The 13249-nt window shown below is 37.6% G+C and overlaps 1 protein-coding gene across 7 annotated transcripts in view; it reads left to right on the plus strand.

Annotated features, from left to right (window-relative positions):
* LOC149087828 (uncharacterized) overlaps window positions 1–13249 on the plus strand; it is a 337458-nt gene that overhangs the window by 25269 nt on the left and 298940 nt on the right. For 3 of the 7 annotated variants that reach the window (XM_089231738.1, XM_089231743.1, XM_089231744.1), the window contains exon 1: window positions 9957–10762. The exons of 3 other annotated variants lie outside the window; for them this stretch is intronic. In XM_089231738.1, coding sequence (XP_089087864.1) covers window positions 10668–10762 — 95 coding nt within the window. In that variant the 5' untranslated portion in view covers window positions 9957–10667. Of the gene's footprint in view, window positions 1–9956; window positions 10763–13249 lie in introns of those variants that run through there. One more of the 7 variants, XM_089231746.1, reaches the window with a different exon arrangement.

The following is a 13249-nucleotide window of genomic DNA, read 5'->3' on the forward strand; positions in this document are numbered from 1 at the left end:
GATTACTACAATGGAGTATGACGACGAGACAACGCTTGAAACATTTTTCGTAGTTGAACATTGCCTACGAGTATTTAGGAATTGACTGTTGATAAACGATAAGAATGGATACCCTGTACAGTATGTGGGAAAGTTATGACAATCGGTAATAGTTTCTCTATTCGAAGAACCATAATTTTATTTTTTTTTAATCTTTTGAAATGGGAATCTGTCTCGTTTATAAAGAGTCAAACATCTTTTTCCATTAGTACATATGTATTTCTTATCCAGTAAACTCCAATCATCAGCCAGAGAAAAATTCAGAAATTTTTAAAAATATAAGATAGAAATTTCACCCATCCGTTCATTCCAACTTTTACAGATGAAGGCCTTCATATAGAGCAGTTTATTTGCAAATAGCTGATTGTAATAATACAGACTAAAAATATTTCATCTGTGTGATTTCATGATTTGTTTGCTCTCTCTTGCCTGAAGGCCTTGGGAGAAACTCCACTTTTAAAATAATGACTATATTTTCCGAATGTTGATGATGCTCTTCCCCCCCCCCCCCCGGTCCCATCTCCAAAAAAAAAAAACAAAAAAAAACTAGAAGGTTCGTGGATGTTTTTTTCTCGTGGGTGGATGTTGGAAATTCGAGAACATTTAAGAGCATCTGGTATTGTAGGGAGTTTGTCCCATCTCCCCCAATAGTCATGACCCTTTATATAGCTGTGACAGTTTTCCATCCTTTGAACAAACTCCCCTCTCATCTATAACGAACTATACATACCGAACTATACCCTGAACGGCAACAGCTGTTTTCAGCCCATCAAAAGCAAGATATTCAATTTTAGATTGCTTTCACTTTTACAAAATCCCCCATTTCGAAAAAAAAAGATGAGAAAACGGAAACAGTTATAACATATTATGGCCTTGTGTTAAGGAACAATGAAAATAGGATATACTATATTTTTGAATATGTAAAATTCATTCCGCCCTTCCACATTTTCGAGTGTCTCGCTTTGTTGGGTGAAACATTATTTTTTGCCGCAAAAATCATTCGTCAGCCACAATTTTTGAAAAATAAAAGCATTACAAACACAAAAATATATGCGTACTTTTATAGCCACCTAGTTGGGCATTTTGCCTGGCCTTGTATTTGTATTTTGTTTTCAAAAGGCTGTTCTCAGAGAAGAGAATGAGGTAATGTCATCCATGTGACAGGAAAAAAAAATTCGATGTATCGATGGGTGTAGCACCACATGACGATAATTACTAATGAAGTGTTTGGATCGAAATTACTTGTTAATAATTATCGCCAGGACGCAACAATTTATACGTAATCAAGACAGTGATTTTATTTTGGGGATTGTCGTAATTTTCATACTGCGATTGCATCTTTCAAAAATTCAATTCCAACCTCTCGGAAAAATTTGGCTTTCAAACATTCTTTACTTATTTTTTACATATGTAATTTTTTTTTGTTTTTAAAATTCGCACTGATATTCTGGTGAAATTTCGGAATTTTTTGAGAACGTGGCCTTTATGCCCTGGTTTCTTGTTATGCAACCCCTTCGTTCGCACGACTTCAGTTTGGACTCGATGCTTTGTTTCAAATTATTCAGATGTACTCTAGAAAATTTATTTTATTCACACTTGTATCTCATTATCATATCTGGAGCCCTCTACTACATGAGACCCACGGGCCCAGGTATGACCCTGTACTACTCTTGTGTTTTTTATTCAAAATTTGATTCCATAAAAGGTGCTGCATCACCATTTATCCATATTTGTTTATGGGCATCTTGCTTGTTATGGCTTCAGTTTTTTTCTATTTTGTTATTCAAAGTTTTTCCCCCCTCAAGTCGGGTTTCCCCCAAGGGAATATTCAGACCTGCCAACTCTCCGGATTTAGGCGGGAGACTCCGGATTTTTCATCCTTCCTCCCGCTCTCCGGATTTTTTAAAATTTCTCCGGGTTTTCGCAGAAAATTAGATGTTAGCGAGCTTTCACGTTGTCGTGACGTCAATGAAAGTAGTCGTTAGGGAAAACACCCATAGAGGACAGCCGTGGATATTTTCCATAGAGGACAGCCGTGGATATTTTCCATCGAGCAGCCGTATAAAAAAGTCTTGGTGACCGCATTTAAGCAACTGGCAAAGACTTTAAGTAGCGTTTATCGGCAATCATTTATCAGGGGCATGACCTTGGTTGCCGAAATTCCTGTATAATCCTTATTGTATTCCAATATAGCCATGCGGTAAACACGTTTTTTCGTCCGCAGCTTTGTATTTTGAAGTTTTTTAATTGTTTCCTCCGATTAAATATGTCTTCAGAAAGAAAGTATAAAACTTTAAGCTATATAAAGCTAGATATAAACCTTTTTGAGAGTTCCTATACTCAAGATTATCAATCACTGATAGCATCCACGAAAGGAAACGCTTATGTTTTATAAACAGTATACGTAGATGTGATTTCTTTATTCTGCATGGAAAGACTGACATGGAATTATATTCTGCTCGGGGGTGGGGGGGGGGAGGAATGGAACTTTTTCATAATTTATTTAAAAAAAATGTTTTCGAATTTTTTTTTTAACGAGTCTATGAGTGCTTGGGGGGGGGGGGGGGGGTTACCCCCCTTCGGAAGAATCTGCGGATTTCTGAATTCCAAAAGTTGGCACGTCTGAATATGTAATAGAATCATCGGGTGAAACTGTATTTAATTTGGGTAAACCACTTTATGATCAATGACGTAATATTGCGTTCAAACGCTGGTGGAATAAATTCAAGTACTTTCTTTCCTCTCTTCTTATCGTGAAGCTTTGTTGCAACCCTATAATTTTTTCCTCTTCGTTTTTTCTATACCCCGATAGTGATTTTTCTCCCCCCCCCCCCACATATGGTGTGTACATCTTTCTACTATATACATATAAGAGTGAAAGAATAGGTAGGATGAGGGTAAAAATAGACATATACTTTATACCTACTCACTTATCTGTTATGCTGTTTTCCTTTCATGTCTCCTCCCCTTTTTATTTTTATAATGTGCGATTTGGTTATGACACAAGGTTACCATATTTATCACCGATTCGTCGAATAGAGATCATCTGAACTTGTTTTTAATCGCTTGTAAGCGAAGGGGTTAAACAAGGGTTGAAGCGGGTGGGCAAATGCATAAGAGAAATTGACGGACGAGATCCGACATGGAATAAAGGAAGAGTTAACTAAATTTCCTTGAAAAATATTATCATGCTTGTGTGTTTTTAACCGACTCAAAGCACAAGTATGATCATTTTTTTCAAGGAAATTTAGTAACTCTTCCTTTATTCCATGTCGGATCTCGTCCGTCAAATTCTATTGTGCATTTGCCTGCCCGCTTCAGCCCTTGTTTAACCCCTTCGCTTACAAGTGATTAACAAGTTCAGATGATCTCTATTCGACGAATCGGCGATAAATATGGTAACCTTGTGTCATAACCTAATCGCAAATGCATCTACGGTTGAAAGACCACTCATTACCGTTAAATTTTAATTTGCTTGAGCAAAAGTCGAAGAAGGTCGTAATTTTGAACATTTTAGTCCAGTGGTTTCTTCAAGCCGGCTGTGTGGTCGTGTGGGCATTCTGCTGAACTCTCACCGCGAGCATCCAGGTTCAAATTTTATTAAGCAACGGGAGTGCATAACGAAGACTAGCGAAAAAAAACATTGTATTCTTTTCTTCTAAACCGCACAAACTCGAGAGGAAGAGGCGCTCAACGAGGTGCAAGATTCGAACCACAGTCGGAACTAGAAGGGAGGGCGGGGCAATTGGCCTATGCAGCTAAATTAACGGGCGGCAGTTTTAGGTGACGAAAAAAAACAGCGTTATAGAACTATCGAATTTTAAAGTTGTGTGGGGGGGGGCAAAAATCCTAGTTACGGCCCTGATTCGAACTGTTTTCACCTCGAGGTGCGGATTTTCGCTACCTGCTGATTGGTCAGTTTATCCCCCCCCCCTTTTCCCCCCTCCCTTTTGTAGAGCCTTGGTGGTGGTCGGCTAAAATAATGGTGGTCGACATTGTTTTTCCTCTGGTTTTCCAACTCCGATGTGCGAATGCGAGCCGTTCTCCTATTTTAAAAAAATTCTCTGCAGAGAGCAGGCAGACCTTCGACACGATTCTCTAAATGAGAGGCAAATTCACACATTTGTTATCAATATAACACGACACAAATATTACGCTGGCAACATAAATACGATAGGGACGCACGCTCCTACATATACCCATTCGTTAGAAATTCTTCAGAGGAATGTTAACGAGGTGCACGGACGGTTTCATAGTAGTATTTTCAGGGCTCCCACTCGTCCTACTTTTCCTCCTTTTTGGTAAAATGTCCTACTTTCTAGTTTTTGTCCTACTTTTCCTACTTTTTACCAAATCCTATCGACAAAATTTGTAATTGATTTTAATTGAGCAGGAAATTATTGATATATTGCCAGATATTACAAATGTTGGAGAATGCAATTAATGATTCTGCCAAAGCAGAAATTTTATCATTTTTAAGGTAATTTGGGGGGGGGGGGTGTATGTGGACCATTTGATTAATTTTTCATTTGCTTAGTTTGAGGGTTCAACAAGTATAGTAGTCATTAAAAACTTCTGTCTGGATGGAAAAATAATTTTGTATTTATTATTTCATGGTCTTGGACAGTAACTAACATTCATCATTCAAAATTATGGTGCAAATAAGTGAAACAGTTTGCATTTCAAAGCAGTTGGATACATAGGCCTATTCTAGGTTTGGTGATTATGATGCTATTCAATAGCATTCAGTTGTCTTCTGAATTTTTAAGGCATGAAGTGGCATAAACAATATTTACAATGCTCAGCAAAGAGCTAGAAATGGAAGTGCTTCATTTGTCAAAAATGATTACACTGGCATTGAACAGTAAAATATGAGCAAAACAGTAAAATTTAAAAAATGATTAACAACGCAGTTAAAACTATCTGGTTCACCTTGCCTTATTTACGTCAGATCTTGTAATTAACACATTTTGCATCGTGCTTTTGAAAGTGGTCTGGACGGTGCGTCATTCTTAAAAAACGTACGTCTTCGAAATTTGCTGTGCCTTGTCGAAGAGAGTTGACAAGCTCTGCACTTTGGAAGACTCAAAAAAAAGAATGTGATACATGTGAGGAGAGACAGCAAAGAATTATCTGTGGTTGCTAGTGCACTGTTTAGGCCAAAAATTGATTTTGTAACCAAGCCATTTGTCATTTTGTTTTGGCTTGACTGAAATAGTGCTAGGGGGAAAAAAGTTAATTCAAAATTAAAAAAATTTTTTTTTTTGCAAAAAAAATATATTTTTTTTTAGGAATTTTTTCCATTATGCTATGATTATGATGTCTAAGGGGGTTACCCTCCCCCATCCTACTTTTTAGTCCTGCGTTTTCCTACTTCTCATTTTTTGAATGGGAGCCCTGTATTTTTTCAATCGATCATTAATTACATTTTAAACGTAGTACCGTACTGTAATTTCAATTCGAACTTTCTTGTAATTGACATAGTGTTGGTCAAGTTTGTTATTCTTGCTGCTTCAGGCTTCCATTCAAATATTTATAGAGGCATCACTATGTATACTTCTTTTATTACTACGGATGAAAGAGATGCTAAGGAAGCCCAAGAGAGAGGGACACTATTCATTCTCTCCCTTCTCCCGAAAATTGACGTCATTTGGCGGCGTTTCTTTCCTCCACAGGTTTGCCATACAAAAATACATACTGTACTGTTTTGGCTTCTTTGCGCTCTAACGTCACTTAACGGAAGAGGGGAAATTTTGTTTGTTTTTCAGGCTAAAGCCGGGTTTTCCTAGGAGCAACTTTTATACAGCGCGTGCAGCGTTTTCAGGTTTTTAACCAATCGGCGTTTTCACGCTGCAGAAATTGCAGGTTTTTTGCGCCGCGTATAACGTGAAACTCGTGAGACACGCCGTCCACTCACCAATGGGAAAACAAGTATGACTGTTTTCCTACAAAGCACACGTCCCACGCGAACGTTTTTTTATCGGGCTTGATTGGCTGACTGGTTCTAGAAGAATCTACTGCGTCGTACGCCGCGTATTTCATGGATAACTGTATTTTCACGGTGTGAAATGCTTAGTGTTTTTCCTAAAATATTGAGGTGTAAATTGTGTATTACAGTACTAATAAAATTATCAAATACTATTTATTAGAAACTAAAATCAAATATTAGATTATTAAAATTTTATTTTTCGAAAGCAACAAGTAAAAAAATGTGTAGTTAATTGATGTAATTGAAAAAATAATTATCGAAGCTAAATAGTTTTATTTTGTCCCATAAAAAGGTTTTTCCTTAATTTATTAAGAAGCACTTGAACGGTGGCATGAGGCCGACCGAATAGCAAATGTGCCGTTAGGGAAACATAAGAGCGCAGCTTCATAATGTTGTACCTTTCTGTCGACGTGAAATAGTTATAACCTGCTCCTGGAAAGACACGGCTTTAATCTTTTTAACGACTAATGTTCCAAACTTAATTTACAAAACAAAAATTTTATTCTATGAAGAGATGGTATTTTTGAGCCTGAAATATACTGAAAAATTGAATTTTCTGGATGTTATGCCGAAACTGATATTTGGAAGGAAAGGTGATTTGTCTCCTCCGGGAATCGAAACCGCGTCCCCTTGCATACTCTGACTCCCCCTCAGCGCTTCACGCTACTCATTCGTGTTATGAGGAATTGAAAAGTGTCTCTGGTGTATTTGTTAGCGCACTTGCCCGGTATGCAAGGGGACCCGATTCGGAGGATACAAATCACTTTTCTTTCCAAATATCAGTTTCGGCATAACATCCATAAAATTCAATTTCTCAAATTTTATTCATTTCTGCACTTTCGCCATAAATTTAATTTTGTTAAATCGTCCATTTTTAAGAATAATTGTTTTTTAATTCTATGTTTCTATGGACATGGGCAAATTCAAAAAATACACAGGAAAATGTTTTTTTTTCCCCATGATTTTTTTGGTTGATGTCAGTAAAGGATCAAAAGGAGAAATAAAAAGAAAATTTTAAGAAAATCAATTCAAATCTTTTGGGTGGTAGAAGGGTTAATGAGTGAATAAATATTCGCCAGACGATAAGTTATTTAATCGAGATTTACTTTTGTTACGTTGTCTTGTCTAAGTAGGCCTATTGATACAGTTGATTCCCGTTTTAACGAATACCGTTGTACGAAAACTTTTCTAATGCCCCTGATAATGGGAACAGTGTAAAAACCCGGAATTAATTTATAACGAAATTTCGTTATAACGAAGTGATTTCTCCGGTCTCTTGAATTTCGTTATAACGGGATTCGACTGTAGCTTGTGTGTGCTCTTCATCCCAATATGAATATTGTATTTCTTTTGTACGTGTCAATTGTAGTGGAATTAACGACAACCGAAGGTAAGCTATTCGAATGTTCGCTTTCGTATTTTCTTCCTGTAATATCAGATTTATTTGCTCAGGTCAACAACCGCAGGTCTTCGTTTCAAAATTTCAACACTGGCTGAGAGCATTCTTATGGGAATTGTATAATATTTAATCATGTGTATATATATTGTTTGTAATTGCATTTTTAATTGGGTTGCTGCATTTTTGAAATATATGACATCCATATTTATTATGGGCATCTTTTTCTCAGCCACCTCGTTGGGCATTTTGTCTGTTGTGGCGTTTTATTTGAGTCGAGTGATTTCACGCGGCCGCCCACTCAAAAAAGCGTTCTCACGATTCCTTTTGAAACACTTGTTTTGGGAAACTCCAAGTAGAACTTTTTTTTTTTTTTTTCTCTAGTAAATTATAAATTTAATTTACGAGGGAAAAACCGTTGCCACAGTTTTTCGCCCATGGCAAAAGCAAAATACTGTGTAAATAACTGTTTGCCGCCTGGCAGTCGAGTGGTGAGGGACCTAGCCTCTCACTGTGCAGGTCTGGGTTCGAATCCCGGTTCGGGCATGGACGTCTACTAACACTAACAAATTCCCTGGACGGATCATGCTGATCCCTTGGGAATACGTGAGGATCGCGTTATAAAAAAAAATATTTGAAAAAAGGAAAATGCCCTTGACTTCTACTTTTGGTTATCTTGTTGATGCTTACAAATCATTTGGCTTGGTAAGATTAGTTATTCGATTGGGTATCTCCTGGACTTGACGAGTAAACTTAAAATTTAGGTGCCAACCAAATTTCTTAGAGGCCAAGCATGGTTTTTGCTCAAATAAATAAGATTCTAAATAAAGTTTTTTCCCGACTTTTCTGTAACGTTTTAACATGGGAAGGAATTATAAGACGTACTGTAGTAAAATCACAAATTTTGGCATCCTTTGACTCCAATGACATTAAAAAAAATTTGGGTGCCAATACAGATTTTGTAGTCGCCGTGGTGACCTGGCGCCTGGGTTTTGTAAAGCCCTGGGTATCATTACTTACGTTTGTGGTTATACTCCCACTCTTCAGGGGTTAGCATGCCGTAAATTGCTCCAAGGCGATATTATGCCCGGGTCGTTGCAACACAACCTATAGAACAAGGCCTTCGCAGGAAGCTTGTGACGTCAATGAAGGCCATTTCTCCTACTGCTATTGGATATACTGGGGGGAAAAAAAGGTAAAGATATCACACATGCTTTGATCTACTATATCCAACGGCAATAGGTGAAATGGCCTTCAGTGACGTCACGAGCTTCGTGCGAAGGCCTTGTTCTATAGGTCAGTGGTTCTCAAATTTTTCGAGCCCGCGGCCCGGTTTCATTCATTTTTGTGAGTCGAAGCTCCGGTTAAATACATGACCAATGGAAAATGAATAAGGAAAAATTAAACACTAATCACTCGCGGCCCGGTATGAATTAGGTCAGGGCCTGGTACCGGGCCGTGGCTCGGCGGTTGGAAAAACACTGCTATAGGTGGTGTTTGTCGTTGTCGGGAAAAGAGTGGCGATATTGTATTGTGTTTTCAACGCGGTGCGTCCAGAAAAGTAAATACAGTAATTATTTCAAAAATCAAAGGACTAAATATAGATTAAGATGTCCCCCTTTTATTTTTAAGTCTGGATATTTTAGGAGAATGATTTAAGGCTTTGTTCTATCAGATGTTTATAATAGTTCATTAATTTTTAGAAATTTCTGACTATACGTGCATGTCAAAGAATTTTGAGCATAGGTGGATGTGGGGAGGAAGAGGGAGCGACTGCCCTCCGTTCCCTAATTTTTTTTTTTTTCCAGCGGAGGTCGAAAATCTGTCCCCCCCCCCCCTCGTTCGAAAAGATTATGATTTTGAGGATATGGAGAAATGCGGTTTTTTTTCATGAAATTCTCAATGATTAAAATGCATGTATCAAATGTTTGATTTAACCATAATTGGGCGTCAGCCATTGTAAATTGTGACGAGTGAATCCAGATCTATTTGAAGATAGAAATTCAAGATTTTTCGAACAAGTTTTCCAATTTGAACTTTTCGTTTGATTTGCTCATGCATTTCTTTTTTTCGATTAATTGTGTTTGACTCACGGTCAAGCCTCATTATTGTCATTATTTTTTCCCTGCTTCTAAGCTATCCATCTTATTTTTTTCTCACTTTTCACATTTATTCCATATTTTGATCTTGAATGCGTACCATTTTAAAATAAAAGTACTTTTTTTTTTCTCACGACACAGATTAGAAAATGAGGATCTTTTTATTTTTTAATTAAAATTATCTAAACGCCATTGTGTTTAACAATAATGTGAAATATCCACATGCATTTCTAACAGTTCCAATTTTGTTTATTTCATTCAGGAGTTTTTTCATTTAACCGGGATCTATCCTTGAAGATTAAATTGGCCTTTTATTTTCGCGTTTCCAGAAACTCGTCTGTTTCATTCTCCGTAGGTGCCGAAGTTGCGATTTTTGGCGTTCGTTTTGGCGAGAATTTCGCTTTTCCTGAAATCTCCTGTTGTGCGATGTTCTATTCTCGTAACCATGGTTAAAGAGAAGAGTGGGGTGCGTGGTTGTGTGCGGTATAGGATGACCCACGTTCTGAGCAATATAGGCGGGAGTGCTAAACACGGTTTTGTTTATTAGCCCTTTCCGAGATTGCTTTGATATTATCGAAACCTTTTTTTGATAGGTGAGCAGACTGGAAAAGACTCGTTATCGAATCCTAGCGATTTTTGTCACGTGGATTCATGCTTTTAAATGCTACTTTCGAAACAAATCGAATCAACGAAATGAAACGATTGAATTCATACTCTACTGTCCCAAACTTCAAAATGAGTCGCTTGTCTTATGACCTGGGTTACGGAACGTGAACTAAACGTTCAAGCTCACGAAGATCACCATGTGAGGTTTTTCATCTTATCCTGGACGGAAAAAAAAAATTGTCGCTGAAAGGAAAATTGCTATCGAAAAAAAAAGAGAAAAAACTGGACTCGCGAGAACGGACTCATTTGGATGTGCTTGGTCGACCGTTCCGCATTTATTTGGTTGCTCCTGCTTTATCTTCGTCTCTGATGGCTCTTCAGACTACGTTTTTGTCATGGATGTACAGAATATCAAATGCGCGTGTGATTTGTTTTGTGAACACTTAAATAGCCGATTATCGAGATATCTTGACTATACGAACGGTGCATCTTTTGTCGAACAACAACGAAGGATATCTGACAGTCGCTCGCAGAGTGTATGGCCGAAGACAGACAGCGGGGAACCTGGTTTCGAACCAGGCATCAGTCAAGGTCGCAATTCCGACCAACAGCATTTAATCTTCCCTTCAAGACGTAAGTACTCAAAACTGAACTCCATCATCAATAACCATTTAGAAAAAAAAAGATATATATTTTGAATTGTTTCGTTGTGTATTATTTCTAATATTTTCACATGAATCGAGTAAGTCGGGCACTTTTCCCCAACACCAGAGATATAGTGGGATTCAGAACACAAGTTAGTTCTATTAATTCTATTCAAGATCTTGTCAAATGTCATTAAATCTTTTTAATTTCTCTTGTAAGAAACGTCCGATACAAACTTCATGTTATAGTGTTCCCAGTGACCTAAAAAATCCTCTGAGGAGGGGGTAATACCTGAACTGGGAAAAAACATTTGGAAGATTGAGATTTTGAAGGGCGCGGTAGCCCAGGTCGATAAGATACTCTCCTAAAGTACCAAAGAATGTTTAGAGGTGTCGCGAGTTCGATACCCGGTACGTCCTTGTCAGAAAACTTTCTTGACACAGGAGTACGACAGAAACGGCGATATGACCGCAGAAAAAGATTGCTACCGCAGGGAATCCCACGTCAAGGGGTTAGCGCACCAACCTCTCGGTGAGTATTAAAAAAAAGGCTGCCGTTCGGAATCGGCAATAAATTGCAGGTCCCGGTCTAATTAGCCCTCGTGTGCAGAAAATGATCGCGATGCTACAAAAATGAATAAGATTTTGAACTATCTTTCAGGAGTTTTGGTGAGGGGATAATGCCGATTCTGATGTTAACCCTGTATTATTGAATTAACCGTATATTGACGTGATTTTTCTTTCTATGGGGGGGGGGGGAGATTTTTTTTTTTTCTCGAATTTTTATACACTGCCTGACCAAAAAGCCATATTATATTTCATTAGCCTCGGGAGGAAGTGTGAACTGGCGTTGTTCTGGGCTAGGGTCAACAATAAAATAGTCTCAGTATTTTAGCATACTTGATTACTACATTTATCCATAGATGGATATTTTGTTCTCTGAATACGATGTTATGTTCCAGAATGACAGAGACCAATATATTTTTCGCATAGTCACCAAACTGTAAAAAATTCATTGAAAGAGCAAGAGTCATTATTCGGATACTGATTATCTACCAAGAACCGATAGATATTGTTAGAGAAGTGGAGTCATTACTCTTACCCCCCCCCCCCCCACCAAAGCTCGTTAAAGAATTACTCTTTAATCAGCTTTGTTTCCCCCCCCAAGGGTGAACCCCCCCCCCCCCTTTCCCCACCCTGAGCAGTCTGGTGAATGTGCAACACTGATGCAAATCTGGCCTAAAGTAAACGATGTATATAATACATGATCTCATGAAACTAACGCCATGACTGACGAATGCGTGTATAATTTTAGTTAATAGCGGTCAAATAATGAGTTAGTGTTCGTCTTTTTACAATCTTTTGGCTAGAAGAAAAAAAATTGCTGTTCGATTTTAGTTACGAAATGTACAGCTCTGCATTACGTATGTGTTAAAGTGATAAAGCGGTAAATGCTTAATCACTAGCGCTCGGATAATCACATATTTTGACATCTTTTAACATTAATACATGTAAATGCATAAAATCAAATAAATTTCAGAAGTGCATATTTTCGACGGTTTATTTCAGCACAATCACCTTTTCTATTTTTTAAATAAACATTGCAATTTCATAACATTTTTAATTTTCATCGGTTTTTTTTCCTGGAGGTCGGATTTAGTGAACAGATTTTGTTAATACGGTATATTCCAAATATCAGCTGTATTATTGTAACGCTATTTCCAGAGATGTCAAAAGTGTTCTATTTTTTTAGGCCGGGATTACAAAAGTGCAACCAATAATTGTATTTTTACATTCGCAAACCAACAGGCTTGGTGGTTTTTTCTTTTTGTAAAATATATTTTATCAAACTTTTATGCTGTAATCCCGGTCTAAAGGCCGAAACACTACACTGACGAGACGTAATTACCACGTCAGTGTACTGTTTCTGCCTTAAATACATTTTAAAAATGCATATTTTTTTATCTGCCCTTTTTTTTGCATGGCGATTTTTTTAATGCATATTCTAATTTTTGGTACATATTTCAGGATTTTTAGTGCATATTTTGGCATTTTAAAGTGCATATTTGCAGAAGATATTTCCCATCTTTTTAGTGCATATAATCCTGGCTTTATTATTAATCGCCAACCGAGTCAATGACAGAGTTAAAGAGAGAGCTACGTATCCATACGGAGATTTTTGCATTATAGTGGGGGGGGGGGGGGGGAGATGCGTTGGGAAATTATTTCTTTAATTAATAATCTGTTTTTCACCCGTCCTGTTAGATTTCGCTTTTTTTTCCCCGATGAGTTATTTTTTATATAAATTTCCAGCGATGGAGTGAGTTCGAATCACGCAATGTTTGCATAACCTAACAAGACCCACGCATATCGCATCAAAGGCTGTATTTGAAAGGCATTTCTGATTTAATGGTGTTAAATGTTTCGCTCGTGTCGCACTTTGTTTAATCACTAGGATGTACAGCTGCATCAGTTC

This window comes from Pholcus phalangioides, unplaced genomic scaffold (assembly GCF_987345545.1).
Source record: "Pholcus phalangioides strain wild (caught in Gottingen) unplaced genomic scaffold, Ppha-v1.0 ptg000004l_1, whole genome shotgun sequence".
Classification (NCBI taxonomy): domain Eukaryota; kingdom Metazoa; phylum Arthropoda; class Arachnida; order Araneae; family Pholcidae; genus Pholcus; species Pholcus phalangioides.